We start from the raw sequence: 12,306 nt of genomic DNA on the forward strand, positions 1-12,306 counted from the left end.
ATCTCTTGTTAGGAGAATTTTTGTACTTGTGTTTTTTTTTTTTCTTTTTTTTTTTTTTTTTTTTTTTCAAGATTGCTGCATTCCTTCTCTCTTGGGTAAAACTTGGTTTTATTGCATGTAGGAAGCTTGCTAGCTGCTAGCAGAGCCTGGCACAAAACTTATGTGCAGAGGTGCATCTTGTTGCCAAGCCACCACTGCATGACACTCACTGTTAAGTTGGATCGCTCTCTCCAGGGAGGGAAAGCTTGCATTCTGAAGATATTCCATGCTTGGGTTGGGTTTGAGTCACCCTCATCTGACCCGTGCAGGTAAGCTGACAGTAAGTGATCTGTTGGGTTACACTGAAGTGAATCAGAAAGGTCAGGGGGTTAGCATTCTGGATCCTCCTATTTAGGTGGAAACTGTGGCTTTGTATGTAAGGAGTGCACAGATGCAGGGAAGGGCTGGATTGTCCTCTGGCTGAGAGTAAAGGCAGAGCGTTTTTGGCAGCAGGAGGTGGCTGAGGAGTCTGCATTTGCTGTCTGGTGCTGCCACTCACTGTAGGTGTTCCTTCTCGCAGGAGTAGAGGAAAGCATTGTGCACAACTGAAATAGACACAGAATTAGTGTAGAGTCTAAGGAACTACAATACAAATGCACTTGTGTATAATATGTGTGCAGATGATTTATGTGCAGCTACATATCTGTTCATTTTTAATCTGCTGCTTCTGTCTTTGAACTGAAGTTTGGAACGAGAAGTGTCTGCAGACTGGAGGTGTCAACTTTTGCAAAGCTGACATACACTATTGCTGCAATTAAAATTGTAAACCAAAGACAAAGTCATAAAATAGTTCAAGAAGCTCAAGAACACCTGTAACAATCATTGTGTACTAGCTAGAATGAAAGCTTGCCTGTTGTGGTTCCCTTTCACATGAGACATCAGGCACTGTGTGGTATGAGATGTGCATTATGACCACTCAGGGTACTCTTGCAGGAACAGTTTCTCCTTTTTTTTTTTTTTTTTCTTCTTTTCTTTTTTTTTTTTTTTTTCCTTCTTTTCCTATGTGCTTATGGAATTGTTTGCACAGTGGAGTCCTGGTCTGTTAGCAATACCAGCCCACCCCAGTGCTGGTGCTGGAGTGGGCCACAGGAGAAGGGCCCTGGGTAAATGAGGCTAAAGGCTTACCAAGGTAAGGGAGATGTGCCAAGAGATGGCCAGTAGGTAAAGACGGGGGGTTTACAGGCAGAAGGGCCAGAGGAGGTAAAACAGGAAAGGAAAAGGAAAAGCGTTGTCTGTATTTGGAAGATCAAGGTTAAGACAGCATCTTTTATGATAGGAAGGAGAAAGGGCAGAAAATGGAATTGAGTGCAAAATCTGTGAAAGCAGCAGAAGAGGAGATGGAGTTCATAGAAAGGACAGAGAGCAAAAGGAAGACAGTGTGTAACTGGGAACATATAATGAAAATTACATAGTAATTCCAGATGCAGGATTTTTTTTTCTTGCCCTGCTAATGAGAGAAGAAATCAGGTCAGGAGAGCCAGCTCTTACACAGTTACTTATATCTATCATTGCTAACAACATCTCACTGACCAGTTTTACCCACACAAAACACATTCAGCTGCTGCGATGAGTGACCAGTGCAGCAGGGCTGGCAGATGAGATGACAGCACTTTCACAGACCAGCAGTGAAGATGCCTTTTTACTGCTCAAAGTCCTATTTGTGTTTTAATGTCTGAGCACAAAGAACTCCGTGTTGTGTTTGCAGAAAGTTACTTGTAGGGCAGCAAGTCCCACCCTGTGCATGGGAGTCAATTCCAGGACAGGTTGCAGTAACAGTGCAGGAGGAGACTGGATGGAGACTGGTTCCCATCCATCTGTTCTTAGAAGCTGTACTTAGGTTTTGTTGCATCTTTAAATACCCTGCTTCTTCTGTGCTTTATAAGCAGCTCATGTGGGAAGGGAAGTGTGAGATTATAGGAATGGCCACTTCAACAGGAAAGAAAACGCAAAGATAAAGAGAAGGGATCCCTGTTTTCCTTTAATTTGCTTTAAAATGAAAAGCAATCTTAAAGGTTAGATAATTACCATTATACAATAAAAACAGGTGACCATCAAAATAGTTTCTATAACATTTAAAGCTATGCTATTGGGCTGCCTCACACTTCGGTATGTCCATGTGGTACAACAAACTGACCAGTGGCATACAATGCAAGGAACACTGTCTTTACCAGCCACAAGCACTTCATGCTGCACAGGAAGCTGCAGTGTATGATATTTCTTAATAGGGTATCCATCCTCTCCCACCAGAACTATATACTATGGCGTGGTTTATAGCTCCTTTATGGCCAGGGCACTGGGACCATTTGTAAAGGCTGCCGGAAAATTCCACTTAAATAAATTCCTTCTTTTGCTTCTGAGTGCGTTGTGTCAGGGGCACACTTTTCCTAGTATCATTTGTTTAATTATGCTAACTAACAGATCTGATCCCTGCCTCCTACTGATCTCAGCCTTATCCGATTAGACCGATAAGCGATCCAAGAATGTTTAATCTAAAGGGGGGAGGGGGAAACATTGTACTTTGACGTTTTTCCAAGCCCAAGGTTCCCATCCATTTCTAGTCTGTCTTCATGTGGTAGGCAAAAGAAAGGGAATTACAGGTTTTCTTAGAATGTGTTTGCATTTAAAGCCCCAAATCTACAATAACATGCATGTGCTTTTATTTTACTTATAAAAATAAAAAAAAAATCTTATTCACCTCTCCAGGCTTAAAAGTGGAAAGAGTTGCTCTGATGGTGCAAGTGTGCCATGTTTTCCTACGCAGGTGTTTTGCTTGCTCGCAGGGCTGACCTTGTTGCTCACTTAGGAGCATTTTGAATGCATGGTGAGCAATTCTTCTGCAGGCAGGTGGATGTGCTCTGTGCCTGCAGGCTGCACCCCCCAGGCACTTGGAAATACTGGTTCTGTGTGCAGGATTTCATCCGGTCTCAGGCTGGATCTCATGGCCCCAGCATCTGAGGCTGTAGGAAATGAAGCAACACGAGCGCCTGTCACATGTTTGCCCTTTCAGCCTCCCCTGGTGCTCAAAAAGCACAGGCTGGTTCCCACTGGCATCCTGCTTTAGCAGTGCCCTGGGTGATGCCCAGAACCAGCAGGTTACAGAGCTGGGAAATTAATTACCTTGGCCTGTCTGTACCTCTGAGAAAAAGCAGAGTGAAGGTCTGAGGCCGTTGGAGTCTTTTCTCTCTGAAAGTTATGTTCCTCTCATTCAAATCTCCTGGAAGGTGAACAACTGGTAACATGGAAAGGTCCTTACCAGCTGAAGGCACGTTTCCATAGCAAGGCAGAAACCACCAGAGAGATGTCAGTGTGTCCAACAATTCGTAGTAGGCTTTGCAATACTTTGTCTCAGAGAGAGGGGTGGATAGCCAAGGATTTCATCTGAATGCACACCCCTGCTCCCGTGGGGCTGGTGCCTTTCTTAGCAGGTGAAATAGCCATAATTGTGGCCAAGCTCTGTGTCAATTCTATCCTTTGTGCTAAATGTCAAGATGCAAAAGATTAGATAATTACCAATACGAGCATTCTTTATATTGTTCATATTTAATGTAAAAACAAAACCATTCAAAAATCCCAAAGGCTCTGATAAGAGATTGTACGGTTGCCTGGCCCCAGATCTGGGCACCTAAAAGCTGGTGTGCTGCAGGAGGCACTCCAACCTCCTGGTGCTGGTTCTGCCTCTGCGACCCCCTCCTGGCTCTGTTCTCCAAATCTCCTGGGCTATTTCTTCCTCCCAGGTCAGCATCACCAGGGGTTTAGCATCTTTGCTGTGAGGCTAAATATTGGCCTCTTAGGTGCTTGCACTGGTGTTGGTTTGTACCTGGGGGCTCTGCTGGCAAAAAGCCGGTGCTCTGTGCCCAGCATCCTGTGACTGCTTATCTAAGGTCATCTTTGTTCACGCTGCCCTCCTGTCCTGGTTTCAGTTAGGACAGAGTTAATTTCCATCCTAGTAGCTGGTAGGGTGCTGTGTTTCGGATTAGGATGAGAAGAGTGCTGATAACACGCTGATGCTTTAATTGTTGCAGAGCAGTGCTTACACCAAGCCAAGGGCATTTCAGCTTCTTGCTCTGCCCTGCCAGTGGGCAGGCTGGGGGTGCAGCAGGAGCTGGGAGGGGACAGACCCAGGACAGCTGACCTAAACTGCCCAAAGGGGTATTCCATCCCATCTGGGGTCATGCTGAACGATATATAGGGGTGGCTAGCTGGGGTGGGGGGTGGCTGCTCGGGGTTAGGCTGGGCATTGGTCAGAGGGTGGTGAGCAATTGCATTGTGCATCACTTGTTTGTACACATTAGTAGTAGTAGTACTATATCATCATTATTGTTATTATTATTATTGTTATTATTATTATTTTCCTGTCTTAATAAACTGTCTTTATCTCAACTCACAGGCTTCACTTTCCCGTTTCTCTCCCCCATCCCAGAGAGGGAGGGGAGAGGGTGAGCGAACGGCTGCGTGGTGTTTAGCTGTCGGCCGGGTTAAACACAACAGTCCTTTTGGCGCCCAATGTGGGGCTCGAAGGGTTGAGATAATGACACATCTGACCAGAGTGTGTTAAACTAAAATTGGTATAAGTATTAGACCTACTTAATAGTTGCTAGTCACAGTGCTGATTGCTTTAATCTCAAGTCTGCTGTGCCTGTTTTCCAAATTGAGTTTAACAGCACGTTACCTACTGTATGTGCTCCCTGTCGTGCTGTTTATTCTTTCTGGGCCCTGGTTTAAGACAGGACAGATCTCTGGATGAGATTCCTAAGTTGTTGTTTAGCCTTAAACAAAACCTGAAGTGCATTCAGGAGACGTAACAACAAGAACATGCTGGTCTGAGTATCCCAAGGATATTCAATATCTTGGAGAACTATCATAACTAGCTCGGAGGATAAGAGGGCTGTGGAGGAGAAAGGGAGAGTGAACAAGTAGGAAAAAATATCTTCCCCTTTCCCCTCCACAGATTGATTCCCCAATGAGAAAAGGCAATAGGTGTAATTGTTAATAGTTTCTGAGATATGGTTTCCAAAGTATAGAGTTGACAACAGTGCTGAGTACAAATACCAGGTTACAGTCATGACCAGAAATTTCATCATATCATAAGCCACTGTTACACCGCACAGTACAATAATGATCTTAAACCAGGGCCCATCACAGAAAATTAACTCTTTCCTGACTGAAACCAGGACACTTCCCGTTATCTCTGCCCAGCATAAATAATTCCCGTGACTTTGATACCTCCTGTATGTGTATGTCTAAAACAAGAATGCAAAAAGACTGCTTGAAAAAACTGTGGACTTTGAATAGTGTTTGTTTAAAGAAAAAAACACTAAACAGAACACTTTGATTTTTTTATTATTTATTTATTTATTTATTTAAGACTGCCATAAATGATAGTGGCAAAAGCATGAAATGCAAATTCTGAACACTATACATGATGAATTACCACAGAAATCTGCATGAGGTGATGGGGAGACTGAACTCTCTGGGTAGATCAGAATGAAAAACCAAGTGATGTGCAAAGGATGAGACGTGGCCTTCATCTTCTGCTGTTTTCTGTTCTGTGCTTATGGTTCCTTTACAGCGCTGCTAAAACGGCTCTGTTGCTGAGCAACAGCAAGCTGAAATAGCACCAGCTGAAGAAAGTCTGCCGATTTACACTGGTCATAAAGTGTGTCCTCTTACCCGAGTGCAGATTTCAGCAGGAGTGTGAAAGCCAGCCCTTGCCTTTAGCCCCTGTGCTAGTGGCCTGCCCCCTGGGGCACACGTGGCCTGGAACACTAAAAGATAACCTTTTTCTGAAGGGTTTGACAAGTGGTGAGGTGCATCCCCTGGCCAGAACGGGCTCTCCTCTGTCCCCAGTCTACAGTCTGTGGCCTCCCTAGGGCTGCATCCTCGTGGTCTGGGCTTGGGGAGTTTTCCAGCCCTGGTTGCAGCACAACGCCCTGCCTTTGAGTATAGGGGAGTGTAACAAAGTATAAAGCAGTATAACGAGGAGAAGTTGGAGGTTTCCTAAATATCAGCTCTCCCACTTGGATTTCATAATTTTACTTCCCATTTTTTTCTTGGCTATTTATGTAATTTAAGAGAGAACCTCCCTTTGGAAGAGCTTAGTGATGAAAAAGAGTGGAAAATATATACCCACCTCAAAGAGATACCGGTTTGTTTCCAAAAACAAACAAACAAAAAGCTCCACACAATATTATGTAGATATTTATCAATAAAGCACAGTAAATGGCATGCTTTGCAAGCAATCTCTGGAGCATCAGTCACATGGCAATATTGTCAAACAGCTGAAAATGCAACGTTTCATCAGAAAATGCTTCCAACAATTCATCCCAAATATTTTGCACTCAAATCTTTGTCATGTTCATAAAAATATATTTTTTTCCAACCTCAAAAATCAGGAGTGGCATGATTTGCAAGCTACCTTTTTATTTTATTTTTATTTTTTTTCCTCTGCCACAAGAGGACTGGGAACAGCATTAAAGTACCCAGGCTAATGCCAACTGAAGGAGCGTGGAGGAGAGTATTCATGGTGAAGATGTCAGGCCCATATTCTCTAGTTGGTATCCGGGGTAAGGGACGATGATGACAAAGTCTTATCGCCAAAAACAGTCTCTTGATGGATGAGTGAGGTGGCCCAGTGAGGCCACCAACACCATTGCGTGAAGGTCCTCAGACCCCAGGAGTCTAGGTGGAGGTGGCATGGGGCTGGTCTGCTGTAGGCTCTGCTTCATCCACCAGCCCCCAGCCTGTCCCCTGCCTGTGGCAGGGCAAAGGGAAGCAGCAGAGCAGCCCCGGGCTGGGACAGGAAGATGGTTTGCTGCTTGGTCTTCATGGGCTGGGTGGGATGGTGTAGGGAGAGGTCAAGATACACTCGTTATTTCTGCTTGTGCATGGGCTGAACAGAGTCCTTCCATTACATAGGGAAGGAACCGCAACAGTTTGCTGCTGTCCCCTCCTTTGCTAGCCTGTGACCAAGTTTGGGTAATTCAGAAAAAATTCAGAAAACCATGAGATAACCATAAAACCATGACTTTTTTTTTTTTTTTTTTTTTTTTTTTAATAGAAAAAGATTATTTTATCTGGTATCACCTTTCTTTGCCTTGAGCTTACAGACTTTCCTCTGCAATGGTGTGGGTCTGAAACATTTTTTTCATGAAGTGTTAGAACCCAGTGCAAACTTCAACACCCAAAAGCTGGGGCTTATAGCTACCCTCTCCACCATTATTGTGATTTTACCACAAGTCTTGCAAGTGTTAGCAACACTGACTGCACTTCATCTGTGTCCATTCTGCATGTGATGATTGCTAATTCACATATTTCTCCACCACGCTCGAGATCCTCCAGGCACATTTCTTCATCACCTATTTTCTACTTAGCAAACTGTACTCTTTATTCCAGTTCTCCGCTACTATGAAGCTCCCTAAGATGCATCCTATTGCTGTGGTAAGCTGGGTTTAGCCATTGATTAGGAGTCCCATCAGATGCTGAGAGATGCTCTGCTCTTTATTGCTTTATGTTTGATTGCTGTAACTTGTATTTCACAAACAGATTTTTCTTTTTGACTACTAAGTCATTTCCCCGCTGTTTAAAATTCAAGCATCTTTTCAGGCATATGTGCTTTTAAATCACTACAGATTAGCCTTGGGAAAGGTCCCTCCAACACAGCACAGCCCTATCTAATCAGGATAGAACAAAAGATTGCGATGCAAAAAGTCTTTTCATTCAAAGGTGGTGGGTTTTTCTGGTCTTTTGACTTTATAGGGGGAATACCTTGTGCTCTTGCCTTACAATCTGCGAAGTATCTCTCTTCTTGGGTCTTTATACATCACAGCAAGACATCTGATGTTTCTTCACCCTCAGGTAATATGCTCGGTTAGCTTCTGGATAGGTGACTTTGGAGAGTGGTAGCTTGTAGATGGCAGAGTGGTTTGTGGTTATTAACAGGAAGGTCAGTGCAGATAAGCAGAAAGACCAGGTTCCTGATGGCACCCCAAACTGAAAATTAAAACCAAAACCCATATTTACTATATATTTGTCTTTTGTTTGGCCCATCAGCAGTCCTGAAAAAAAAAAAGACTCAGAACCAGGCAGCTTGGAATAAATAAGCTTTCTCAAGGAAGTCTGGACTTGGTTTTGCAAAGAGGATCTCCCTGGAGAAGCAGCATTTGGGATCTTGACATTATGCATTAACCTGTAATGTCTACTGGCTCTGGCGAGAAGGATGCCTCCTGTTTGTGCATCTGCAGAGATTTTGGATGGAGCTGAGGTGGGAGTGGATACAAAAACATTTATCTTTACCCTGGGCTGTTGCTCTGACTGCCTTTTAACACTTCAGCAAAGGAATTAAACCAAATTTGAGGCTTTGTTTCCCATGTGGAGGGATCTTTTCTCAATCACTTCAGGCAGAAAGTATAGCCATGTAATTATTTCAGAGCTGTTGAGGGTAGATCTATGGAAGTTTGTGCAGGCTCATAGGATAAGGAGTAGTAAGTAATGACTGCAAGTGCCATGTTTCAGTGGTAACCACACCACCCCCTGGGCAGATTGCGTTCCCTCACCCAGCTCTGCCCTGCCTTTGGCTGAGTTGTGCTCTGAGTCTCAATGTTTTGCCTCAAAGCGTGTTCAGTGAAACAAGCCTTTAGCTAATAAACTACTTACCACAGACAACATGTTTGTCATTGTTGCTCCCAGATAGGCACTGAAGAGTGCTGTGGAAAAGAAAGATAATTCTTGGTGAGTTCTGTTGCTCTCAGCATGGAGGAGAAACATCTCTCACACAGCCTTGGGTAGGTCAGGCACCACTTGTGACAATGCCTGGTCAGGCCCCTCTTAAAGATCTGTCCTTTGCACAGTGTACCCTCCAACACCTGGAGCCCATGGAAAGGGCAAAACAAAAAAGATTGAGTGGTAAAAAGTGTGACTATAGAAATATAGGCTCTTGAAACATGTATGGAAAGTAAGTAGGTTGATGGATGGAGTTAAACAGGAAAATAACCCTTCCATCTCTCCTGCCTCTAGGGCTAGAAGGGGGGTCAATGAGATACAAAGCTAAATCTTTTTTATATGCACACTGAATGAGCAATAGTTTCACTCCCAGCTCCCTGTGATATTGAAATTTCATATGGAATTGCCTTATAAATAATTCTTCAATCATTCTGCATTGCTTAGCTCATGCCTCTGGTATCCATTTCCACAGGCTGGGGAAGCTGTATTTTCTATTTCCAGGTTCTGATTCATCTTGAGCTCCAGTTTTCTTAATGTACACAATTAATTTCAAAGCTAAGTACCTGATTTCAAATATGTTAGTTAATCCACTGGTCGCTTCTTTTGTTTTGAGCACAGCTCTTGGCTGGAAGTCAAGTCACTGCTTTTATTTTGTCAGGGTGCGTTAGAGCAATAGCTCCAACATCTGCCTCAGTCCTTCGTCAGTCTCACCCGAGTCCATCTGCCTGCCTAGAGTTGGCCATCTGGCTTCAGCCCACCTCTAGCAGCAACACATCTTATCTCGTTTCAAAGGGAAGTATGGCAGCAGGGAAAATCCATAGGGTACGTACCACAGGCAATTGCCAGCAAATGTGTCTGCCAGGTGAACGCGTAGAACATGCCTCCGATGGCGATACAGGAGAGAGAGCTGTTGTAGCTCCACAAGCCAGAGTAGATTTTGCTAAAAGGTGTTGCTAAGCTCAGCGCTGCAAAATAAGTCAAAGATGTGTCATTCCTTGGCCCAAGAGATAAAAGCAGCTGAGAAATGGCACAAACCCAAGTTTTTGAGGGCTGAAGCCTGCATGTGTACGCTGAGTTCCTGCTTGTGGTCATGTTGCCATGGTCTAGGAATAAAGCTTTTCAGTCTAATGCAATCACTGCAGACTTTCCCTGGTGCTGCTGAGCTGAGTTTGGCCTCACCGTTTCACCAGAAGACATATGAGTGAGCAAGTGTACATTTGAACTCTGAATGCGTCCCTGAGGCCTGCACATTCAGACTCGTGGCAATGGCTTTTATTAAGCTGCTCCTAAAAGCATCCGAATATATCCAGAAATTAAGTATTTCAGGATAGAAATTCATTTCAGCCAAAAATGCATTACTTTCCTCTGAAGGTTTCCGCTGTCATAAAATAAGGTAAGAGAATGCGGAAGTCAATCAAAAGAATTCTTAAAACAGAAGTGGGTATTTTTTTTCAAGCAGCCATTCTCCAATGGAAAACAGATTTGTGACTGTAAATGTTCGGGTCCCTCCACTTCCTCCTTTATTCTCTGTAGAAAGCTGTGACACAAATCAAATCCTTACCTGCCAGCATCCCCACTGCTGATCCAATTGCCGCGTGCAGACAGATGAGTGGAGATGAGATAAATACAGCAAGCAGGAAAATTCCCCCAGTCCAGGGGTTATCGCAGCCATAAACCTGACCCACCCCGACTGGAATGGATTGCAGTAGCTGTGTGAATGGGGAGGAAAAAAAAAAAAAAGGCAATTTGTTATCCACTTTGGTGTTTCATTTTGTTTTAAACCTAGTTTTGTTGGCTGCTTTCAACCTAATTTGACTGAGTTATAGAAGTTGTGCTTGTTTCAGGAGGTTTTGTAAAAATAGTGGCTTGGATGGGAGGAAACTGATGGACTAGAGCGGTCCATACCAGAGGGCTGTGCCCTCCCCTTAGACAGGTCAGAAGAGCCCAATTTTATTGCAGCTATAGAGATGGTTTTGAGATACTTTTCCCCAAAATATTCTGTCCCACCCATATGGAACTGTTCATTTTTGGTCCCCATAAAACTTTGTGTCATGGTAAAGGTTCTTTTGGAAATGCTACCAGAGTGGATTGCTATTCAGTGTCAGTTAACTTCCTTAATCACACCTGGGAACCCTTTAAAATAGTCCACCGAGCCTTAGGGGAAAGCGCTTACTGTAGTGTCTGTGCCACTTACTGTGCTACACAGGAGAATAAAGTGTTTCTTTGGAAAGGTCCCACCTGAATATTAACTGAAAGTATGTGAACATATGCCTGCACCCAAGTTTATAACAATTTTGTCGTGATAATACCTGCTTGCTCATTCCTTATCTGAAAGACTGTGCTTTGATGCATTTTTAAAAACCCTTTTTGTGTGGAAAATTTCAAATAACCTATGAGTCAACTGGTAGCCTCAGCGTGGCCTTAGCTATGGAGTGGTGAGCAATATACCCACCGCAATGGAAAATTAGGCTGCAGAGGCTTTTTGAAGTTGGTAATATATACATTTAGATACAGCTGTAAACAAAAGATACCAAAACAATTCTCATTTTCAAGCAATCCAAAATATAAATACCTGGAATAAACCCTTATAGATTGGATAATAGCTGTTTTATAAATGCAATGTTTTATAAATGCAATTCTACCATTGACATTTCAGCTTCTGTCCAGGTGATGTTTGGTGTTGCTGTTGCAGGCTGAATGATGGTTGTAGGGAAGAAGAGGTTATAGGGTCCTGATGCAGCCAGATAGAGGGTCAAGGCCAAGTTGAAAGGCAAGGTGAAAACAGGCAGATCCCACTTACAGAAGACTGAGCCTAAAGCGCTGGTGAAAACAGGGCTGAAAGAAGAACAGAATGGTCTCACTAGGAGCTCAGCAAACTCCCTGCCCTCCACACACCAGTTAGCACTATACTGATTCCTGCTGACTTATTCCATATGATACATAGGGAATTTGGTGACCCTAAGGGGTCCAAAGTGTGGAGGATCCAGAGATGGAGTTATTCCCATGCCTATCTCAGTGACTTATTAGTACTTAGTGACTGAATATAGGACACCAGTGCCAGGTCTAAGTGACCTGGAAGGAAGGCTGCGTGTCCTTGTTCAAGCTTATGGATCATCAGAAGTAAAGGCTGACATCAAAGGAATGATTATTAAAATGAATATATCAGTACATGGACTTCAGACAGACAGATGATATGCATGGTCTAGCAATCTCCAACTAGATATTAGGGGACCAAAGACCAGCATTCAAAAATTTCAAGTGTCCAAATACCTAGCAGATTACGGTGTTGTATGAGTAAAGTATTATTGCTTGTTTGTTTTCATTAGCATCAACCATCATGTCTTGAGATCACTGAGCAGCTTTTGTGCCCAGAGAGGTAAATTTTCGTGACACTTTTATATGGTGGCTTAAATAGATGAAATGCTTGTGGTTGATGATGGCAGGGAATGTTTCTCTTGAGAAAAACATGAATTAATGCGTCACAGCAATATGGCTAACATTAAGGGCATTGAATTACACATGATCAACCATCAATTTTCCTTTTATCCA

The 12,306-nt window shown here is 43.4% G+C and overlaps 1 protein-coding gene across 1 annotated transcript in view; it reads right to left on the minus strand.

Annotated features, from left to right (window-relative positions):
* Positions 1-6,565: 6,565 nt before the first annotated feature.
* The window catches only part of LOC309889776 (urea transporter 2-like), a 323,422-nt gene continuing 317,681 nt past the window's right edge, over positions 6,566-12,306 (minus strand). The window contains exons 18-22 of the mRNA XM_082782805.1: positions 11,400-11,592; positions 10,319-10,466; positions 9,588-9,722; positions 8,692-8,741; positions 6,566-8,028 (exon numbers count right to left, since the gene is read on the minus strand). Coding sequence (XP_082638931.1) covers positions 7,852-8,028; positions 8,692-8,741; positions 9,588-9,722; positions 10,319-10,466; positions 11,400-11,592 — 703 coding nt within the window. The 3' untranslated portion in view covers positions 6,566-7,851. The remainder of the gene's footprint in view (positions 8,029-8,691; positions 8,742-9,587; positions 9,723-10,318; positions 10,467-11,399; positions 11,593-12,306) is intronic.

The sequence above is a fragment of the Aythya marila genome (assembly GCF_965140915.1).
Source record: "Aythya marila genome assembly, chromosome: Z".
In the NCBI taxonomy this organism is placed as follows: Eukaryota; Metazoa; Chordata; class Aves; order Anseriformes; family Anatidae; genus Aythya; species Aythya marila.